Source organism: Phacochoerus africanus, chromosome 1 (genome assembly GCF_016906955.1).
Source record: "Phacochoerus africanus isolate WHEZ1 chromosome 1, ROS_Pafr_v1, whole genome shotgun sequence".
Taxonomy (NCBI): domain Eukaryota; kingdom Metazoa; phylum Chordata; class Mammalia; order Artiodactyla; family Suidae; genus Phacochoerus; species Phacochoerus africanus.
This window is the reverse complement of record NC_062544.1, coordinates 119,897,731-119,922,066: the sequence shown is the minus strand read 5'-3', so window position 1 is coordinate 119,922,066 and position 24,336 is coordinate 119,897,731. Positions and strand designations below refer to the sequence as shown.

General features: G+C 37.8%; 1 protein-coding gene across 30 annotated transcripts in view; it reads right to left on the bottom strand.

Moving 5' to 3' along the window:
* SLMAP (sarcolemma associated protein) overlaps window positions 1-24,336 on the bottom strand; it is a 149,268-nt gene that overhangs the window by 60,315 nt on the left and 64,617 nt on the right. For all 30 annotated transcript variants that reach the window (XM_047777595.1, XM_047777567.1, XM_047777734.1 and 27 more), the window contains exons 4-6: window positions 9,682-9,754; window positions 3,319-3,355; window positions 1,636-1,698 (exon numbers count right to left, since the gene is read on the bottom strand). In XM_047777595.1, coding sequence (XP_047633551.1) covers window positions 1,636-1,698; window positions 3,319-3,355; window positions 9,682-9,754 — 173 coding nt within the window. The remainder of the gene's footprint in view (window positions 1-1,635; window positions 1,699-3,318; window positions 3,356-9,681; window positions 9,755-24,336) is intronic.

Below are 24,336 nucleotides of genomic sequence, written 5' to 3'. Positions count from 1 at the left end.
GCCAAGTTTATCTTAAGCTTCTAAAACATTCCTAATATCCAGGAAATTAAAAATCACACTAATGCTGTAAAAAGTTTTACTTAAAAACAAAACCACCAAACACCCACTAGTTCCACTAGATGGTGTAATTTCACCCTTTTTACTCAATTCCATTTAGAGTTTTATAACTCCACAAACCACATTCTAAGAGAAATCTAACACTTCCAGGAATGCGCTTTTAATTCTAAGACATGAAATGTATCTATTTCAGAAACCATTTTACCTATATGAGCCCATATTTCTCACATGAAAAATGAATCTTAGTTTAATAAAGTTTTCTTCTACCTCTAAAAATAAGAGAGGGATCTAGATCAATTAATGTGACTTCTTATTGAACAGTAAACAACTACTAACCTTTATGGCATACATTTCATGTGCCAGGCACTGTTGTAAGTGCTTTATATGTATTCATGTATTCTTTACAACTCTGTGAGTTAAGTGCTATTATTATACACTTCAGAGATGAGGAAAATGAGGAATAAAAGAGTTAAACAACTTTCCCAAGAGGTCAGAATTTAAAGCTTCAGATCAAATCTGGGAACTCTGGCTAGAGTCTATGTTTGTAAATATTCTACTAAACTTCAAGTGTGTAAAACTGCTATTCAATCCACTGTTACATTATGCTCAGTGGAAGATAAGATCTGAGTAATACACTGATATTTTTCACAGATGTGTATATTCCTGAGGTAGAAATGCCCTCAGTGACTGATTTCTGTAAAGGAATGTAGGGACCAAGGATCACTGCTTTGGTCCCATCATTTTAAACAAAAGGCAACCCAAGATCTATATATGTAAAATAACTCACCCAAGGTCAGAGAACTGATTGAGTATCAGAGCCAGGATAAAAAACTCAATCTCTAAATTTCTGATCCAGGGTTTTCCTTAATTTCCTCACCATAATAATAAGAACCATAGTCCAGTCTAAATCTAGCAAATCCAGGGGAAAAAAAAATAACAACCACTTGTTGTCTTTAGAGAGATTTGCATTGCCCTATAAATAACCACAGACAGTGGTTAAGAGGAGAGACTCTGAGGTGACTTGTTTGGGTTCAAATCCCAGCTCAGGCATATATGGGGTATGTGATACTGTGCAAATTACTTAAACTTCCTGTACCTCAGTTCTCCATCTGTAAAAACGAGAATAAAATACGTACCTTACAGGATTTTTGTTAGGATTAAATGAATTAATATAGGTGAAGTGCTAGAGTCTGTCATATAGTAAGTACTATACAATTATTTGCTGTTAATACTTAATATTTTAATAGTTCATATTATTTGCTATTATTAGCTATTAATAGCAACCAACATCTCTCCAGGCTTAATTCTATTAAAGTCATCTTTGGATAAAGAACAATTTTTGAATTTCCTCATATTTGAAGAAAAAAATTTCTCTTGAATAGAACCTTATCTTCTCTAAACAATCCTGATTTTTTAATCCTTTTTTCATAAGACCTATTTTTAAATTCTTTACTTTGAAAAGATATTTCTTTTGTATGTGTATCCAGCCAATATTTCCTTAGCCTATATTTGTGAACTAACAAAATCAAATCTACATTCTGCTCTTAAAGACTAAGAATACTCAAGATTTACTTTTACCTGAAGATACTGAGAAAGCTGGAATAGTTCCTGAGAGTACATACTTGGAGTGTTAGCAGCAACCTAGAAACAAAATGACACACCATCAAGAGTCACACAAAATACTGATGTCCTTGAAATGACAGTTAAACTGAGTTCTTGAAATGCCTATTTATGGAAATATGCAAAATAAAAATTATTTTTCAAATTAACCATTTCCTTTAGTTTTCAGAATATTTCTATTCCAGGTCTACAATTTATAAATAGTATTGTATTATGCTGATTAGTCTGAGATTTATAAGCAGGGTAGTACAACAAGTGCTACTCAGGCAAATATTCCTTGACAAACCAAGTCACAAACTTGATAAATCAAATTGCAGCACAAAACAACATAACCTTTTCTTTATCCAGAAATAATACCTCCTAAATTAGTAGATCTACATTTTCCCCCTTTAAAATTCATTGTTAATTAGTTCTTCAATATGTCAAAAAGTCACAGTTCACTTAGAAGTAGCCAGATAGTATTTGTATGTGAGGGTGTAGGGAAAAGCAAGACATGAAATACAAGACTTTGTCCAGTGGCCAGAAGCAATAATAAAAAGTTTGTTTTTTCTTTTTTCCCTTTAAACTATAGGTAGGTTTCAAGAACAAGATGAGAAATAATGGTGTTTAAACATTACAAGTCACAGTCAAAGTGCTTAGAATTCAAGAGTATTGGAAGATATTTCTATAAAGGGTTTCTCCAAGGTGCAGAATACAGAACCATAGCATTAATTAAAAAAAAAAAAAAGGCACTAACAGATTGCTGTAACAATTACAGTCTCAACACTACCCAACCCTTGCATTGTTCATTTATTAATGAACAATGTCAATAGCATCATTCCTTATTAAGCTCAGAAAGTATTTTTTATTAATATGCTAACTAGAAAGAAGAGAAACAGCGATTTTTTTTCAAAGTTAGTCTTAACTCAGCAAGGCCATTATTTACTTCTGAGATGATTCTTGGTATTGCTAAAGTTGATGATTAACCACTTTACTTCTAAAAAAGGAATCTAACAGAGAACTTCAGTTTCAAGTAGGTGTTTATTCTTTATCCAAAAGCAAGTAAAATGTTTTTCCCAATTAAACTAAACTGTTACTTACATTAAGAAAACTCAACATCTACTTCAATGTCAAAAGATACAAAAGATGTATTTATCTACAGTTTAATATGCCATTATTTCTGAACAAAAGAAAAAAAAATATTTTCTACAATTACTGCAAAGTTTCTGTCCAAATCAGTTAAAATTTATCTTCAAGGACAATAAAAGAGCAAGATCTAAAGGCTCATGTTTCTGTGTTATTTCCATGTGTATTCCATATATTTTAAGTGAACTATCTGGACACAGAGCTTTAATACATATTTCTAAACAGAAATGTATTCCAGAATAAAAAGTAGTAATTAACACTATGACTAGGCACAAAACAAATACTTCTATTCTACAGAGTTAGCCATTTACTTGAAATAATAAAAGCTTCTTCCTAAGAAACATCCATCCTTAATTCTCCAGCTATTGAAGATCAGACTAGAATAACTATACAGCTTTATGCACTCTCATATTTTGTTACAAAAGAGAAATAACTTTCTAAGTAAAGCATATTAAAAACAAATATTTTTGAAGGCAATATATCTCAGTTTGGAAAAAATAATCCTTAGCAACTTACTTTGTCAACAGGACTTGGTAATGGAGCATGGATGACACTGAAAAGTAAAATTTAGAATTTTATCTAATTTCCTGACAATAGAGGAAACAGTATGACAGTACTAGAATATCTTAAACCCCAAGGCTGATAACTTGCTTTCATATTTAATTATATGAAATTAACATGTGAATTATTTTTTAATCCTTCATAAATGTATAAAATTGTTAGAAAACAAGGTTTTAATAAATATACAAACCTTTTACACATTAATGTATTTCTAAAACAAAAATTCAAAATCCAAAATATATTAAATGTATTAAAATGTAGGTCCTTGCCAGATCAACTATTAATGAGGGCTTGGTTATAAGAACTTCTAGACAGAGAAGAAACACTCTTTAAATCATCCATTTAAATTCTGGAATGTGTAAAGCAAGTTCTTTTTAAATAAATATTCCTATACAGAAAGTCTTAAAAGCAAAGTTTTACTGTAAAGAAGGCTATAATTTGGAAACATATTCTAATGGGAAACAAGTTAATCAAAACAACAGTACAACTCTTTTCTATTCAGCCAATTCACACACTAACACTGAAAGCTTACATGTATGTATGAAACTAAACTCCAGTATATTACTTTAAAACTAAACTGTAAACACAGTTTAATTGGTACTAACTGACTTTTCGGCTTTATAAAGTATCTTACATACGTCCTATAAGAAAAGTATAGTATAGCTAGCAGTTAAGCATGCAGGCTCATAAGCTATACTGATTGGGTCCAAATTCTGGCTCTACTTACCAGCTGAATAATCTTGGGCAAGTTACCTAACCAATGTAGGTCTCAGCTTTCTCTTTCATAAAATAAGGATAATCATAAAACTAACCCCATTAAGTTATTGTGAATATTACATGTGTTAATATAAATCAAGAGTTTAAAACAGTACCTAGGATGTAGTAGCATGTAGTCACTACCACCACACCCCTAAGAACACAGCAGCTAAGGAAACCAGGGTCTCTATCATATCATGCCCTGTAATATACTGCATGTGGGTTGAGGTGGGGAGCGGAGGGAACACAGACCAAGGCTGCCGCCCATGTTCCCTACTAGATGCTCCCCACTCCATAATCCTAGAGGCCACTCTGGTGATGGTCAGCTTGATGGTTGACTGGTAAAGTTCCTAGATTCAACTAGATAATAACGTATAAGATGCTGAGAAACTGATCTTGTAGGACCTAAAAATTAGAATGACAATGCTTTTTTTTGGGGGGGGGGGTCTTTTAAGGGCCGCACCCAAGGCATTTGGAGGTTCCCAGGCAAAGGGTAGAATCGGAGCTGTAGCTGCCAGCCAATGGAGCAGCTACAGTAACACGGGATTTGAGTCACGTCTGTAACCTACATCACAGTTCACAACAATGCCAGATTTCTAATCCACTGAGCGAGGCTAGGGATTGAACCTGTGTCCTCATGGAGGCTAGTCAGCTTCCTTAACCACTGAGCCATGACAGGAACTCTGGAATAACAATTCTGATCTCATTATAGTAACCGCAAACATCCTAAAAATGTTTCAATTCAATCAGTCACAAGTACATTAAAATGCTAAATAAAATGCAATTTTAAGTACCAGTATCCACCTCTCTTCTGAGCACCCATGACATTTTGTATAGACTCCCATTGACCCTCTGCTCCACTCCTGTGATTTCATGTCTGTATTCTAAAGTACTGTGAACAATGCACATCTGCCTCCCCAGAACCTACACAAAGCCCTAACGAAGCTGGTGCCTAATGAAGATTTAAAAATTTACATACAATTTTAGTTTTTCTTCTCTGCCCCATAAAAATGGAATAGACAAGTTTCTTTTTCTTTCTTTTTTTCTTTTTTTTGTCCTTTTGCCATTTCTTGGACCGCTCCTGCGGCATATGGAGGTTCCCAGGCTAGGGGTCTAATCGGAGCTGTAGCCACCGGCCTACACCAGAGCCACAGCAATGCGGGATCTGAGCCACCTCTGTGACGTACACCACAGCTCATGGCAACGCTGGCTCCTTAACCCACTGAGCAAGGGCAGGGATCCAACCCGCAACCTCATGGTCCTTAGTCGGATTTGTTAACCACTGCGCCACGACGGGAACTCCTCTTTTTCTTGATTATACAAGGAATACATATTGATTACGGAAAATGTGTGAGGTAAAGCATGAGAAAATAAATAAAAATTACTCAATGTCAGCACCCAGAGATAACCATTTTAGGTATATACCCTTTTCTCAGTAGATATGCACATCAGAGAAAAGAACTTAAGAAAGTCTAGATAGATTAATGGAGGTCTTGTCATTGTCTTTTATGGATGCACTTGCAGCATACGGAAGTTTCCTGGCCAGGGATTAATTCTGAGCCATAGCTGATGCCTATGCCAGAGCTGTGGCAACTGCTGGATCCTTTGACTCACTGTGAGGTGCTAGGGATCAAACCTGACCTCTGCAGTGACCCAAGCTGCTATAGTCAGATTCTTTTTTTTTTTTTTTCTTTTTAGGGATGCACTTGCAGCATACAGAAGTTCCCCAGCTAAGGGTCAAATCGGAGCTGCAGCTGCCGGCCTACACCTCAGCCACAACAACGTGTGACCTACACATCTCATGACAATGCGGATCCTTTCACCCACTGAGCAAGGCTAGGGATCGAACCTGAATTCCCATAGATACTAGTTGGGCCCATTACTGCTAAGCCATAATGGGAACTCCCTGGAGGTTTTTAAATTCGGTTTTTTTAGTGACCCAAGTACAAAATTTTCTGTCCTCATGAAAATCTGGTTAATAGACAAAAGGCTGAAAATTTAGCAAAACATTCCAGAAGATATATATATATATATATTTGTGTTTTATAAAAACTATCAAGGATATAAGTGTATTTTGTTTGAATAACGGAAGAAGTTTATATACAACAAAGAATTGGAGAAAAGGAAAATTGTGGGATTACAGCAATATAGCAATATAGCAATACAGCAATATAGCAATTTCTCTTTCTTTCCTTCTTTCTTCTTTTTTTATTTTTTATTTTGTGTCTTTTATCTTTTTAGGGCTGCACCTATAGCATATGGAAGTTCCTAAGCTAGGGGTTTTCTGTTTCTTATTATTTGAAAATTATCTGTGCAATAGAATAAAAATCAAGGAAGAAAAAAAGAATCAGCCTTTTGAGAGAAATAAATATACCCACTGAAGACCTTAAAATACTAAATGCTATGTATACAATGTACCTTCTACTCTAAGCATTCTGGCATACTTAAAAGCCTCTAATTGCTAAGAAATATTGTATCACACTAACAGAAATAACATCCATGTGTGCTTATTATATGTCAGGTACTATACTAAACTATAAATTATAATCTTGCTTAATCCTACTAATAAAATTTCTGCTCAATAGGTATTATTATTAACTGCATTTTCAAATGAGAAAAGGGAGGCCTTATCAAGTCACAGAACAGGTGGGAAAGGACTTTGAGGCAGACTATCCACCACTGAAGAACTGCCTGCTCAAAATTCACCTTCTCTAGAAAGTCAGCCAGATTATGTACAATGAAACTGGCTGCAAAATTTTAAATGATGCTAACTAATATTTAACCACATAAGAAAAACCAAACAAAAAGAAGGAAACAGGGACAAAGATGAAAAGCACTAGGGAAACAAGAGGGATTAGGAACACAATTCACTGACGTAGACTTTGAAAAAAAATCACATGCCTTATTGGATAGAACCTGAGAACAGAAATGCCCCTTTAATGAAACTGCTCAAAGCTTTTGACTACATGAAAGAAAATTTTCATTATCAAAAAGAAACATAAAAGTCTTTAAGAAGCTATTTGCCCTTTGTTGATTAATAGTTATTCTTTTTTTAAGGACCTTAACTCTTGACTAAATCACATTAAAAGCTAAGTCACATTAGTGTCCCCAAAGTTAATTGTATTTTTTTGGTTTTGTTTTGGTTCTTTTTGTCTTTTAGGGCTGCAGCAACGGCATATGGAGGTTCTCAGGCTAGGGGTCCAGTTGGAGCTGCAGCTGCCGGCCTACACCAGAGCCACAGCAAGGCCAAATTCTTAACTCACTGAGCGAGGCCAGGGATCAAACCCGAATCCTTGTGGATGCTAGTCCGGTTCGCTAACCACTGAGCCACTACAGGAACTCCTAATTGTATTTTTAATTAAACTATAATTTAGAATAGAAAACAGATTAATGTTTCACATTTAAAATGTTTTAAAATTTCTGCTTTTTAATTCTGGAAAAGATTTTATGAACTTTATCAGCCTTCAACAGAGAAGGACAAGATTAGGGAGAAGACTGAAAAGCCCCACTGAATGGTGATCATGACCTCATGAGAGTCATTAATTTCTTTCAGATCTCTGTGAGTTCCCCTTTGGTTACACTCTAATTTGGGAACATACACAGAATGGTATTCCAGGAAATACAGTTTCTGGCTTCTCTGCAATGTAGAGGGGTCCTTAGGAGTAGGTGCTAGTAGTAATGCAAAATGTACAACTAATGATCTGAGTGTGAACTATGTATCATAAGCAGGACTTGATGTTTTGCTACCTGATATTTTCTATTCAACGATTAAAAAAAACTTACTTTTATTATATAGTAAGAAAGTGAAAATTTTGACTATACTTTAAATTTTACCATATTCTGAATATTTTGAAATTGAATGGCTTATAAAGAATATTGTGCTTTCTTTAGCCTGTAAAAAAACACATGGAGTTCCCACTGTGGCACAGTGGGACTAGCACATCTCTGGAGTGCCGGGATGCAGGTTCAATCCCCGCCCTGGTATAGTGGGTTAAGGATTCAGTACTACTGCAACTGTGCCAGAGTGGAGACTGAACCTAGCCTGGAAACTCCATATTCTGTGGGTTGACCAAAAAAACCTGAAATTAAGGGAAAAAAATTACACATAAGCCTAGTACACTGAATAGCATTATAATGAAAAGTATTACTGATCTAAATTTTTAAAAAATTAGTGGATATATTTAAATTTTGTTAAGTTGACGGTATGATGAAACTACACTGATTCTGCTTATCACTAAATATATTATGGCAAGAATGCATTTGTGTATTTGTTTACCTGTAAAATCCAATTAAAATGCCATTTCTATTTCTTTCTTTTGTTTTTTTGTTTTTTTCTGTCTTTTCTAGGGACACTTCCTGAGGCATATGGAGGTTCCCAGGCTAGGGGGTCTAATAGGAGCTGTAGCCACCAGCCTACACCACAGCCACAGCAACGTGGGATCCAAGCCACGTATATGACCTACACCACAGCTCACGGCAATGCTGGATCCCCAACCCACTGAGCAAGGCCAGGGATCAAATCTGAAACCTCATGGTTCCTAGTTGGATTTGTTAACCACTGCGCCACAATGGGAACTCCACCATTTCTATTTCTAAAAAAATAAAATAAAATTTCAGCTTTCTATGGATATCCTTAAAGCTAAAAAAGAAAACTGGTATTCTCTAACTAAAGCATAACATATAATAATTCCAATGAAAGCACTCTCACAATAATAGGAAGACCTCTCTCTGCTTTTTTTCCCCCTCTTCCTTTCATACTCACTACTTTACTTCACCATCAGCTTACAGTTGCTCTTAACCTTCCAGCCTCAGATATTTGTCTCTGCTTTTGTAGGACAGAAAATATTATGTTGGGTATAGAAACAAGCCTCTTATATACACAAGGTTTCCCCAAAATAAAAATATGCTAAGGTTTAAAGATTGCTTACCTCCCCCTAACACTTCATAATAATGCTCTGTGAAAAGTACAAGATCAAAATGTACTTACGTTTACATTTTATGTGTAATTTTTCCCTCTTAAATTTGTCCTCTAAGTGACCTTTCCACTGCTTCATTTAAAAGAAAAACTACTTAACACAACATTGTAAATCAATTATATGTCAATTAAAAAAAATTCATCATTGGAAAATCCTTCCAAAACTCTCACCAAAACAGACCACTAACAGTATCAACATCTTTACAGTTCTATAAGATTGTGACACTACCATTAACTTCAGAGGCAATCACAGTCTAAGAAGTCCTATATGAAATGCACATCAAGATGAATAGAAGTATTACCCATCAATAGCCTACATACTCCAAATATTTTGAAAAAAACTATCTATCAAAAGATAAGTTGTAAAGTTAATCTTGGAAACAAAATAGCTGTACCACCTTATAAATTATCACTTACTAGAACTGTAACTAATGTGAAAAGCAACTAAAGTAAATAATATCCCAAAAGTGCTATATCAATTTTCTAACATAAGAATAATCCCAAAGTATTAATAGTACACTATCATCCAGAATAATATTAACCAAGGTAATTAATACAAAAGCTTCATAGCACTAAATTATACTTACTCTGAGCGGAGCCGGGCTTCCATACCATCTGGTAGAAAAAGTTTTATTGTGGAAACAATACACCCATGGGTAACTGGTTAAAACAAACAAATAAGACGGATAAAACAATTGTTTAAAAACATAAACCTGCATACTTCTCATATCTAAAAATACATTTTATTCTTAAATGTAAAAACTTCTGGGAAAGAATATCATTTTGGTAGTTTAATGACAATATTCATCTCCCTGGAGAAACTCATCCTTATGCATAATGAATCACAGTTGCAAGGTGGAATCATGGATAAAATTGTTTCAAAAGTGTCCTAACCTCCAATGCTATATCAACAATCCAAAAAAGGTCAGTTGAGTACGTTTCCATGTACAGCTGGGGGTGGACAGTGGGGAAGATGCACTTTCTTCCCTATCTGCCAGCATCAAAACCTAACTACAACTATATGCCCTTTAAAATTTATTCCTTAGTCTTAATCTCCTGTCCTCAACATATAACTCCTACCCATACTTCACAAAACTCTACTAAAGTTCAGCACAATAACAGCTTAGAATAGGTCATTCATGCCTCATTTTATGAGTGAGAAAACCAAGACCTCAGACAAATGAAATTGCTTCTACAACTCTCGGCTATTAAGTATCAGGGCTGCTGGCTAGAACTCAAGTCTGAGGTTTCTAGTTCAGTATTTAAATTTTTGGTATTATTTTCTTAGTGGTTATTTCTTTCTTCACCTCTAAACATCTTTATGTAACATTACATCAGTCACTTTGTAGACAGCTTCTTATCATTGCTTCTTACTTTCTCCTTCTCCTGAAGATTTCAAGAGACGCGCTCTCAAAAGCAGAATCTGTACACAGCCTCTCTTTATTTTACAGAAAAAAAAATTTTTTTTTCTAGTTTAAAAGGTGATGGTTTTAGAGTTCCCATGTGGTGCAACAGGATCAGTGGTATCTCTGGAGCACTGGAATGCAGGTTTGAACCCTGGCCCTGCACAGTGGGTTAAGGATCCAGCATTGCCACAGCAGAGGTGTAGGTCACAACTCCAGCCTGGATCTGATCCCTGGCCCAGTAACTCCATATACCGTAGGGTGGTCAAAAAGTTAAAAAATAATAAAAAGTTGATAATAAAAAGTTGATGGTTTTTAATTTCTCTATTCTTCAGATATTATGTCTTTCAGGGCTCAAAGAGTTAATTACTTAGTTCACCAAACTTTAATTAATAGCTAATGTAGCGAGTTCTCTGGTGGTCTAGTGGTTAAAACTGGGCACTTTCATTGCTGTGGCTGGAGTTCAATCTCTGGTCTGGGAACTGAGATGTCAAATTAAGCCACTGCACACGGTGACTAAAACTAAATAAATTACAAAAAAAAGCTAATGTATGGTGATGAAATTATACTATATTATGATAGAGAAGTGGTGATTATTTGACTATATATGTTTGTTAAAACTAAGTGAATCACACATGTAGAGTTAGTAAGTTGTAAGTAAATCACATCTCAATAAAACTGATTTTAAAACATAAAGCTAATGCTTTTTTATATGAGAATAACTTACTAAGTGATCAGGCCCATGAGTCATCAAGATGGCATATTAACCTAAGTATTACAATTACTCCGTCATCTAGAAATTTAGAAATGGTTTACTCAGTATTAATTTTATTAACTAATTATATGAAAAGTACTGGCACAGATCAAGAATCATTCATGTGGCAATCTTCTAAACTCTCTGCCTAACATAGCAATTAGGGCCATGAACCACTGACCTTCTTTTTGGATCTTGTCCCCCCATCTTACTACCATAGATACTCAATACAAAACCAAGCCACCTGTATCTCCAGATTTCTTTTCACAACCCCACGCCTTTGACAGAAGCTGTCTTTTCTGTCAGTGATGGTCCTTTATCCTCTTGCCTGCATAGCCATACGCTACTTATCCTCTAAGGCTCAGTCTCTTTACCTCCTTTACCAAAGTTCAGTACCTGAGTTAGGTGTCCCCAGAGCCTCCTGTATCTACCTATAACACTAAACACACTGCATTGTGAATATTATTTATACAAGTGCTGTTTTCACCAATTAGAGTTAACTCTTTGAGGGCAGCAATCATTGTTGCTTCTTTTAAACCTGGTACTTAGTAGAATTATCTGGTACAAATAAGGCTTTTAATAAATGGTTATTGAATATACCAGAGAACATGTCTGGCTAATATTTTATAGTTTCCACTACTCAGGGGGAACGATATCTCTTAATTTCTGAACAGTAGTGTTCATCTCCACTTGCCAGAACCACCTAACTGCCTCCTTTCCCTGGCAGAAGATAGGGAAGCAGTGGATTTCATCCAGCTCTATGGCTCCCACAGAGATTTACTATAAAGAGCCTTCAATAAATATAGGAGTACAATACAAGATGACCCAGCAATAGTGATAATTTACCAAAATATTTAAATCGGTAATAAAATTGTTTTTGTTTTTTAAAAGGTGCAGTGAGTTACAGAATACAACTATAGTGCCAGAGTCAACAATCTTTGATACGTTATCTAAGGATTTCTTTTGCTCAGATGTATCCCCCTGAAGCCCGGCAACTGGACCAATATATAACTTTGTGAGATGAACAAAGAGCTCATCCTAGTTGGGCACCACAAAGTTGTTGCACTTTTGAAGACAGTTAAACATCACATCTGACTAAGATGACAACTGAATTTAGCCAACTCTGCCCTTGGAAAGGTTCTTGTGACAACTAGATACATGGTTGCATAGAAATGTTAGTTATCAGGAGATGCCATCATGGCACAGCAGAAACAAATCTGACTGGGAACCATGAGGTTGAGGGTTTGATCCCTGGCCTTGCTCAGTGGGCTAAGGATCTGGCATTGCCGTGGCTGTGGTGTAGGCCAATAGCTATAGCTCCAATTCAATTGCTAGTGGGTGTGCCCCTAAAAAATAAAAAAAAATAAAAAAAAAGTTATCTTCTTGATTTGCAACAGGCAATATTTAAAGTAACATGAAAAAACTGTTTTGTTCTAATATATTTATTTATTTATTTTTTGTCTTTTTGCTATTTCTTGGGCCGCTCCCGCGACATATGGAGGTTCCCAGGCTAGGGGTCAAATTGGAGCTGTAGTCTCCAGCCTACGCCAGAGCCACAGCAATGCAGGATTTGAGCCACGTCTGCAACCTACACCACAGCTCACGGCAACGCCGGATCGTTAACCCACTGAGCAAGGGCAGGGACCGAACCCACAACCTCATGGTTCCTAGTCGGATTCGTTAACCACTGAGCCATGCCGGGAACTCCCCATGTTCTAATATATTTATTAATCAATTCTACATAGCATCACTTCCCAAAATGAAGTGCTAGCAGGTATTTTAAAAAAGGATTTTGGGGTCAGAAGAGGTTACAAAAATATTTGATTAAAAGAGAAAGAAAGAGGTTTTACTTTATTTTATTTTATTTGCTTTTGGAGGCCACACCTGCAGCATATGGAGGTTCCCAGGCTAGAGGTAGAATCGGAGCCATAGCTGTCAGCCTACACCACAGCTCATGGCAATGCCAGATCCCCGACCCAATGAGCGAGGCCAGGGATCGAACCTGCACCCTCATGCATGCCAGTCGGATTAGTTTCCACTGCGCCATGATGGGGACTCCAGGTTGTTTTTGTTTTTTTTTTTTAAACCACAGGCTTTCTCAGAGCTTAATGGGTTTTTGTCCTTAATGAGTCTCTAAAAGTAAGACATATTTCCCAAATTTATTTGACCATTGAGCATCTCCACCCCTACTTTTAGGAACATTGGAACAGACTTTATGGTATAACATATATAATATACATGGGATTATGAAGAAAATACTTTGGAAAACACTGCTCTAGAGTATTCTGTGAAGCACTTTTAAAACAAATTTTGCTCTCAAAATTCACCTGGAAACATTATTAGTAACATATTGCCAAGATTCAAAGACAAAATTAATTGTAAAACACAATTTAAAAAATTTTGAGCTGGGGTAAGGAGGCTGTAGGAACACTGCCACACTTGTAACCTACATGCACATTTCAGAAATGTTAAAAATATGAAAGACATATGTGTTGAGGAAACAAGATATCTGCAGAGAAAAATCTGCAATTACTTGCTGTAGCCATGACTTTATTAAAAACTAGCATTAAGATTACACACACCACTTACTTGCATGAGTTTTTTCTCTATATCTTATATAGTTTATTTATTTTGCTTTTGAGTTAATATATGCACTTTATGATATGCAGTCAGTCTTTTCTATGACCTTTTCACACAAACAGCAATTAAAGGACCAATGTTCACTTTTGATAAGATTAAAAACTATTTAAGGCCCTAGACTGGGAGACTAAAACTACTGGGGTATGTTGCAGTCTGGTTCTGTATCTTCTCCTGCACTGAGTAGGAAGGTTAATACTATACATGAGTAGTCTGAAGCACCTCTTGAAATGACTGGCAATAAACTAAGTAAAAGTCCAAGAAACATTAAAAAAAAAAAAAAAAAGACAAGTGAGAGATGTTAACATTTCCAGGCTGGGAAATTATTCATTTAATTGTCTTTTGACTATAATCTAAGAAGAAAGTTACCAAACTTTCATTCTTGTATTTTTTACTATATTATGCTTCTGATTCTAAGACTTTTTAATTTTTATTTTTAAGATTAATTTTTTCCTTTTTATGGCCATACCTGTGGCATGTAGTAGCTTCTGGGCTAGGGGTCAAATTGGAGCCATAGCTGCAGGCCTATGCCACAGCTGTGGCAACACTGAATTTGAGCTGCATCTGCGACCTATGCCACAGCTTGCGACAATGGCGGATCCTCTACCCACTGAGCGAGGCCAGAGATGGAACCCACATCCTCACAGACACTGTGGGGTTCTTAACCCCCCTGAGCCACAAAAGGAACTCCTTTTTGTTTTGTTTATGGTTTCCTTTGCTGTGCAGAATGAAGTTTGATTAGGTACCATTGATATATTTTTCATTTTATTTCTATTGCCTTAGAAAACTTACCTAAGAAAACACTGCTATGATTTTGTCAGAAAATGTCTTGCTTGTATTCTCGTCCAGTTTTACAGTGTCATGTCTTATATTTAAGTATTTAAGACATTTTGAGTTCATTTTTGTGTATGGTGTGTAGAAGTGTTCTAACTTCATTGGCTTCCATGACACTGTCCAGCTTTCCCAACATCACTTGCTGAAGAGACTGTTTTAAAAAAATTTGGGGGGGAGGGGAGTTCCCATCGTGGTGCAGTGGAAATGAATCCAACTAGTATCCATGAGAATGCAGGTTCTATCCCTGGCCTTGCTCAGTGGATCGGGGATCCAGTGTTGCTGTGAGCTGTGGTGTAAGTCACCGATACTGCTATGGCTGTGGTGTAGGCTGGCAGCTGTAGGCCCAATTCGACCCCTAATCTATGAACCTCTATATGCTGCAGGTGTGGCTCTAAAAACCATTAAAAAAAAAAAAAACAAAAAACTCTTCAACCACTTGTTTATTTCAGGTCTAATTCTTACAGGAAAGGGAACATAAATGTTTTATTTTTTCTTTCTATCTGTTTTCAGAATGAGAAATGGTTTTCCTAAGTTCTTACAAAGGTGATCAAATCTTTTTTTTAAAGCTATTTTATAAGTTTATGGCTTTACACATAAATCCCTAAACTGCCATTATTATTGTTTGATGCTCAAATTGTTCAATTGTGGAGCAGTCAGAACTCCACGTTAATTCCAAAGTCCTTCTAACAGAACCTCAGCGGTCTTAGATAGTTTCACTGCTTTCTGGTATGACAACATCTTATAAATCCAATTTGTACATTTCCTGTTCTAGACTCAGAGTCAGCTATTTCTCCTAGGAATCCTGTTTCAAACTACTTATTTGATGAGAGGAATCTTTTTTCTATGTACGTGGATTATTTGCTACTTCATTTCTCTAGCATACTCAGACTTAAGTGGCTTTCTGGCTTATCTTTGGACTTGGTGGTTCTTTGGCTTTACCTGTTGGCTCAAAATTCACTTGAGAACTTGCTGGCTACAAAAGAGTATGCTGGGAATGATGGGAAAAATCAGGAGGACTATAATCAGGTCTCTGTCATTGAGATTTCAATTTAGTTTGCAGAGAGAACTTGAAATACCTAACATGACAAGAAAGGGGGAAAAATTCACAAATGCTGCAAAACACCACAGGAATTTGGAATGGCAGTGAATGGGAAACAACCAAACAAGCAACTGAAAATACAGGTATAGAGCCAGCAAGTATGGATTCACAAGAGATAACATGAGAATGGAAATTTGGGACTTGAAAATAAGGGAAAGCATATAAAACTGTTGTCAGAAACTTAAAAGAGCAGAGTTCTTTTTTGTAAACAATTTATTTAATTAAATTAATTTATTTGACTATGGCAGGCAATGCCTTGATGTGCAATCTCAGTTCCCAGATCAGAGATTGAACACAGGCCACAGTAGTGAAAATGCCAAGCCCTAACCACTAGACCACCAGGGAACTTCCCAAGAGCAGGGTTTTTTTGTTTTTGTTTTTGCTTCTTTTAGGGCTGTCCGAGGGGCTATGGAAGTTCCCAGGCTAGGAGCTGAATCAGAGCCACAGCTAGTGGCCTACACCACAGCCACAGCAATGCAGGATCCAAACGCCATCTTCGACCTAAACCATAGCTCACAGCAACGCTGGATCCCCAACCCACTGGCCAAAGCCAGGGATCGAACCCTCATCCTCATGGATACTAACTGGATTTGTTTCTACTGAGCCACAATGGGAACTCCCAAGAACAGAGTTCTTACACCTAGTTGCCCAAAAGAAAAACCAAAGCCTTTTTAAAAATATGTCTACGCCCCACACCTAACAAGTCTCCTTCTTAGAGCTGAATCCACACAACTGTAGTTTTACAAAGCTCTGCAGGTAATTCTGGTGTACATCCTGGGTTGAGTATCCATTTTTTTAATGAAAAAAGAAGACTGCCATGCCATCAGAAAGATTCTCTCAGTCAATCTGGCAAATTTGGTACCGTCTGTGCTGAATCAGCCCTGTGCTCTCCCCCAGTAGCTAGAAAGTGGAAGTATGTAAAGCTAATGGTGAAAGTTCCCAAGAGCTAGAAAGAAGCAAAACAGAAATTCCCTTGTGGGGCAGCAGGTTAAAGATTCATTGTTGTCACTGCAGCAGCTTAGGTCACTGCTGTGGCAAGGGTTCAATCCCTGGTCTGGTAACTTCCATATGCTATGGGTGGGCCTAAAAAGAAAAAGGAAGGAAGGAAGGAAAGGAAAGGAAAAGAAAGGAAAGGAAAGGAAGAAAGGGAGAAAGGAAGAAAAGGAAGGAAGGAAGAAAGAAAGAAAAGAGAAGACAAAAGAAACGAGCAAAACAGCATAGCCAAAAGTCAAGGAGTAGTCTAGGAGTTGGTGACAGTACCTTGGAAATGATCGATGATGGGTTCCAAAGGACAGACAGGGAAAGAAGCCTGGGGCTGAAGCTACTGAGAAAGAGGGACAAACTTGCTAACAAAAAAAGACTAAAAATGGCTGGGGCAAGTTCCCCAGTGGCCTAGTGATAAAGGATATGGTGTTGTCACTGCTGTGGCACGGGTTCAATCCCTGGCCCCAGAACTTCTGCATGCTGCAGACATGGCCAAAAAAAAAAAAAAAAGACCGACAAGGGTTAAAGGAATAATAAAGGCACCTGACTGAGCTAAGTACTTTATATTCACTCTTTCAATATTCACACTGAACATTGTGTCACAATGTGAGCTTTGAATACAGTAACACAAATCTTGAGGTAGTAGTATCATGAGTCCCATTTCATAAGAGGAGGAAATTAGAGCTGAGACAGGTTAAGGAAAGGCAACCGAGACACGGCAGATTAAAAAAGGCAGTGGGTAATAGGAAGGTTGCTGGTACCTAATCTTCATATAAGTCTCCAGATTAGGAAGAAGACTGTCAAAATCTTAGACGAAATTGGTAGAAAAGAACTTTTGTAAAATAGTAAAGATTCATGAGACATTTTAAAATTTATTCAACCAGTATGTGCCAGGATAAGTGTGGAGGTTCTACAATGAAAACAGACATATTGCCTGCTTTCACACAGTTTACAGGTTAGCGAGGGAGGCAAACACATAAAGGAGATGAGAACAGTGCGTGACAGGGGCATGGACAGTTATCTTGTCGAGCCTAGAAAGGTTCTGAGGTAAAGGAAAAATTACGTGCAGGGGCTTGAAAGCCAGAAAAGGGAAGGTCTGTTGTGGGGAGTAAAAGTAATTCAGTGCATCTATAGCAAAAAGCAAAAGGAAGATACCATTGACCTTATTCGTGATAAGCCCTTTGTTCATAGGGGCTTAACCAAGGACCAGATTCTGGTGAAGTGGGATCTGGACTGATGAGCTATTTGGAGTTATAATATGAAGTTTATTAAACTAAATGGTTTGAAGATTTGCAAGGGAGGAGTTCCCATCATGGCTCAGCAGGTTGAGAACCCAACCAGAATCCGGAGGAGGAGTGTTCAATAGCTGGCCCCAGTCAGTGTGTTAAGGATCCAGCATTGCTGCAAGCTGTGGCGTAGGATGGAGATGCAGCTCAGATCTGGTGTTGCTGCAGCTGTGGTGCAGGCTGGCATCTGCAATTCCGATTTGACCCTTAACCTGGGAACTTCCATATGCTGCAGGTGCAGCCCTAAGGAGGAAAAAAAAAAAAAAAAAGATTTGCAACTGAGGATTACTGTAATGTATTACCCAGAAAACTCATGCCATCTGAGCAGTCTGAGGGTTTGGGAACAGAGCCAGAACCAGCAGTCTGGTTGATAAGGTTCTCATTCCACGAGGATCTGAAAGGTTGGCTTTCTCTCTTTCTCCCTTCCTTTATTTTTCCCCTTATCTATTAGAAAGTCATCCTATTTGTTTGCAATAACATTTTATATCTATAGGGCAAGGTATTACTAGGTGCCAATCACTTAGTCTTTTCCCTGGAGTCACACTAGGTGGAAAGCCAAACATCAAAATCAGCTTGTTTTGGAGAGCTTGCAATAGAAGAAAGCCTAATATAAACTGATTATGTTCAGCTGCTTAGATTCATATTACATTTTAAACAAAAATCCTGATTTTAGGAGTTCTTGTCATGGTTCAGTGGTTAACAAATCCGACTAGGAATCATGAGGTTGTGGGTTCGATCCCTGGTCTCGCTCAGTGGGTTGGGGATTTGGCATTACGGTGAGCTGTGGTGTAGGTCACAGACACTGCTTGGATCACGCGTTGCTGTGGCTGTGGCGTGGGCCGGCAGCTGTAGCTCTGATTAGACCCCTAGCTTGGGAACCTCCATATACTGCAGGTGCAGCCCTAGAAAATACAAACAAAAAGCCAAAAAAAAAAAAAAATCCTGATTTTATATATATACACACAAACACAAATTTTTTTTTTTGGCTTTTGTCTTTTTTGTTGTTGTTGCTATTTCTTGGGCCGCTCCCGCAGCATATGGAGGTTCCCAGGCTAGGGGTCGAATTGGAGCTGTAGCCACCGGCCTAAGCCAGAGCCACAGCAACGCAGGATCCGAGCCTCGTCTGCAACCTACACCACAGCTCACGGCAATGCCGGATCGTTAACCCACTGAGCAAGGGCAGGGACCGAACCCGCAACCTCATGGTTCCTAGTCGGATTCGTTAACCACTGCGCCACGACGGGAACTCCCGACAAATTTATGTTATATATTTGTTTTTTGAAATATCCTTTCAAAACATAATTATTTTACAAATACATGTATGTCATATATTCTGGAGGGGATTTATTGCAGTTTCCTTAGGTTCATCCTTTTTAATTTGGCTCCCATTTCTCTCTCTCTCTCTCTCTTTTTTTTTTTTTTTTGCTTTTTAGGGCCGCAATGGCGGTTCCTAGGTTAGGGGTCGAATCGGAGCTGCAGCTGTCAGCCTACTTCACAGCCACAGCAATGTGGGATCCAAGCTATGTCTGTGACCTACATCACAGCTCACAGCAACACAAGATCCTTAACCTACTGAGTGAAGCCAGGGATTGAACCCACATCCTCATGGATACTAGTCGGATTTGTTACTGTTGAGCCACAACAGGAACTCCTCCTACTTCTTTATTCCTCCTCTCCAACCACACTCCAGGATGACTCAAATTAATGACTAGTATTTATGCATTCTTCCATGTTTATCCACCACGGTCATATAATCACACACAAAGATACACACACACACACACGCACATTTAGAGGGATGTGACTTTTTAAAAACAATGAAATTAATAAAAGCAATTCTTTGTTTTGTTTTTGTCTTTTTAGGGCCACACCTGTGACATAGGGAGGTTTCCAGTCTAGGGGTCAACTCGGAGCTGTAGCCACTGGCCTACACCACAATGACAGCAAGGCAGGATCCAAGCCGTATCTGTGACCTACACCATAGCTCACAGCAACACAGGATCCTTAACCCACTGAGGGATTAAACTTGTGTCCTCATGGATACCAGCTGGATTCGCTTCTGCCGAGCCACAATAGGAACTTCTTAAAAGTAATTCTTTACCCACTTAATACGTGTTATAGAATTCCTGCAATTCATATACTCCTAACGTATTCTTTCTAAGAGCTGCATGAGGGCAACTTAAAAATTATTCCTCATGGAGTTCCCATTGTGGCACACTGGAAACAAATCCGACTAGTATCCATAAGGACTCAGGTTCAATCCCTGGCCTTATTCAGCAGGTTAAGGATCTGATGTTGCTGTGAGCTGTGGTGTAGAACGCAGACTCAGCTCGGATCCAGCATTGCTGTGGTTGTAGTGTAGGCCAGCAGCTATAACTCTGATTCAACCCCTAGCCTGGGAACTTCCAGATGCTGCATGTGCAGCCCTAAAAAGACCAAAAAAAAAAAAAATTATTTTTCCATTGTTTTTTGTACTATGCACACTGATTTTTAAAAAAAATCATTTCATAGATCCCTACAAACTAGTTTCTATCATTTCAAGTATCTAATTTTTTTTTTTGTCTTTTCTAGCACTACACCTGCAGCATATGGAGGTTCCCAGGCTAGGGGTCGAATTGGAGCTGTAGCCTCCAGCCTATGCCACAGCCACAGCAATGCCATGGCCTGGAATCTTCCATATGCTGAGGTGAGGCTGTAAAATATTTTTTTTAAAAAATTTAGGCGTTCCCGTTGTGGCGCAGCAGAAACAAATCTGATTAGGAACCATGAGGTTGCGGGTTCAATCCCTGGCCTCCCCTAGTGGGTTAAGGATCTGGAGCTGCCATGAGCTGTGATGTAGTATGCAGATGCAGGTAGGATCCAGAGTTGATGTGGCTGTAGTGTAGGCCAGCAGCTGTAGCTCTGATCCAACCCTTAGGCTGGGAACTTCCATTTGCCGCAGGTGCAGCACTAAAAAGCAACAAACAAACGAACTAACAAACTCCTGAGTTTGAGTTTGATTAAATGCCTTTAAAAAAAATTAAGATCCTTTTTTTTTTCTGGGCGGGGGGGGTGGGGTGGGGGGGGCGGGGTCTGGCATACATCATGCACCAGCTTAATGTAGGAACTCAGTTCCCAGACCTGGGATTAAACCTGGGCCGCGGCAGTGAAAGTGCTGAGTGCTAACCACTAGGTCACCAGGGAACTTCCTCAAGTGCCTTTTCAACTTCTATTGGTTATACAGCACATATTTTCCAGCTTTAGTTTGTGGATGATACTGACATACTTCCCCCAAATTGAATCATCTCTGCATTCCTAGAGTAAATCCTACTTTACTATTTACTCTAGCTTCGTTTCTGAATTTAGTTTACTAGTATCTTAATGAGAATTTTTCATCTATTTTAACAAATGAGTTACAGTTTTCTCCTCTACCTATGCTGGATTATTTAAACAACATTGGAATTTTCTGTTATTTAAGAGTAACATCAACTTCATCTGTGAAATGCTTGTTTCTGAATTAATCTTTAATAACTTTTTCTGTCTCTTTTAGGGAAATCACCTTGAAAGTTTTCTACATCCTGGGGTAATTTTGCTAAGAAAACATTAATTTACTTTAGTTTTTTTTTTCCCCCTTTGCCATAGGATGGCATGTAAGAGTCTCTAAGAACTTTTTTACCATGTCCCTTATCTGTGTTTATGTGGCCTTGTCATGCCTTATCTTATATATTTTTGCTAGTATTTTTTAACCTAAGAAAGAAATCAAGGCTTATGAAGTACCTATTTTATTTTATTTTTTTCAAAGAACCAGCATTTGGGTTTATCTCTTCTAGAGTTTTATTTCATAAATTTCTCCTTTTTATTTCTTCTTCCCAGCTTTTTTTTTCTTGTTTTTTTTTTCCCTAATTTCTTCGAAGTGCCAAGTTCCTTCATTGTCTTTCTTTTTTAATACTGAAAAAATTTAAGGAAATAAACTTTTATCTGAGTAAAGGATTTACTGTATTTTCATATGAAAGTTTCCTTTCCTTTACACATAGTTTGAAATTCCCCTTTTGTTTTCTTCTTTGATTCACAGGTTACCAGTAGTATTATATAATTTCAATAGGATTTTCCAAGTGATAAAAAGCTTACCACAATATATGCTAGCATAAACAAAGTCTTTTTTTTTTTTTTTAGGGCAGCACCTGAGGCATATGGAACTTCCCAGGCTAGGGGCAGAATTAGAGCTGCAGCTGCAGCCACAGCCACAGCCACAGCACCATGGAATCCAAGTGACCTACACCACAGTTCAGGGCAATGCTGGATCCCCATCCCCAGCCCACTGAGCAAGTCCAGGGACTGAACCCTCATCCTCAAGGATTCTAGTCATATTCCTTTCCGCTGCAACACAATAGGAACTCCCCAAAGTCTTTCTTTTTTTTAAGCATATACTCAAATAGTAGTACTCAACTGTGGCTGTATCCCAGAGTCCATGCCTAACATAAGTCAACTTTTTGAGGCCAATAAACACCAAAAGAAACTTTTTTTTTTTTGGTCTTTTCTAGGGCCGCGCCCATGGCATATAGAGGTTCCCAGGCTAGGGTTCTAATCGGAGCTGTTGCCGCCAGCCACGGCCACAGCCACAGCCACAGCCACAACCACGCCAGATCCAAGCTGCGTCTGCGACCTACACCACAGCTAACGGCAACGCTGGATCCTTAAGCCACTGAGCGAGGCCAGGGATCGAACCTGCAACCTCATGGTTCATAGACGGATTCGTTAACCACTGAGCCACAATGGGAACTCCAAGAAACATTTTATATGATGAAGAAATTTTTCTCTAGTTTCTTAAAGTTGGCATAAAGGATAGTTAAATTTTAAAAGAAGTCTGCCAGAATCTAGGTTTGCAAAACATTATATTAATAGTAACCCGGAATCTCAGAGTTGTCTTCTTTGCTTTCTAAAGCATTTTCTAAAGTGTCCCCACAGCTAGATAGGGAAGAAGAGTGGGCAGGAGTTTCGAAAGAGCTACCTACCCTACATTCTAAAGTCACCCTCTTGGAGATCTGCAAATATGTTAGCACATTAAAAGCTCTGAGAATTCCTGCCGACCTTTGGTTATATTTGCATGTCCTAAATATATTTGATTACCTTCATTCATCTATCAGTTAAATACCTATTAATTCTCTTTGAGAAATGTAAGTCAAGAAAACAGACACCTCTTAGAGAGAAAGACAGTATGATCAGATTCTCTGCCTTCTCTGTGGGTTACTGACAGCTGGAGCTCAGTAGATGTTTGCTGAATGACTTGTTAGCAGAGGAGGTGTGATGTGGCCACAGTAGATATTAGTGTCCACTGCAGCTGTTCTCAGTATGTTTACACATAGGTTGAGTTCTCTTAGCAAGCAGCACTCAATATTTTGCATCAAAATACAAACTTTCTTTTCTATTTTACAATTGTAGATGAAAATTCCTAAGACACTGGCCCCACAAAAATTAAAATAACAAAACTTAACATCTTGAGGAGGCCAACAAAACCCAGTAAAAATAATACTGCAGGTGCAGTATGTAAATACATATGCACATGTACACACACACACCACTACCACCACCTCTGGATCCCCATGTCTACTGTGTAAAATGTCAGAGACTAATGGCTTAGGTAGGGTATCACCAGATCAGAGAGTGCTCAGAGAAATGAAAGGAGAAACTTGTCAATTGGTTCCAATGTCCATATTATTATAAGATGGTGAGACTGCCTACTTTTGGTTCCTGTTTATTTAATTTTATGATTAAGCCACATAATTACATGGTCATAAAGTGAACAGTAAACTAGGCCGAGTCAGGAAGCTTCAGAATTGTAAAAAGATAATCTAAATTTATTTAGCTAGAGAACTTCTAGTTTCAAAAACTGAGACATGAAATTTTCTATCTGTGCTAGGTACTATTAACTATCTACACAATTCTGATTTTGTTTGGGGCAATAATGAATGCATAACTGAAAGGAATAAATCATAACTGATCTATGCCAATCATGGATCTCCTGCTCTCCTTTGCTAGGTAATTCCCTTTTCAGGTACCTTGTAGCTACAGTTAAAGCTTTGGATGTGGCCTACCTATACAGCCAATGAGAAAAGAAGGAAAATGCTAGAAAGCATTTATGAAAGACTGTTCTTTCAAACATAAAAAGAAGGCATTTTGCCCCTACCTCATTTTTTTGCCTAGGACACTGGTGTGAGGAACAATGCCTGGGATCACAGCCATTACTCATACCATACAGCAACAGGCAA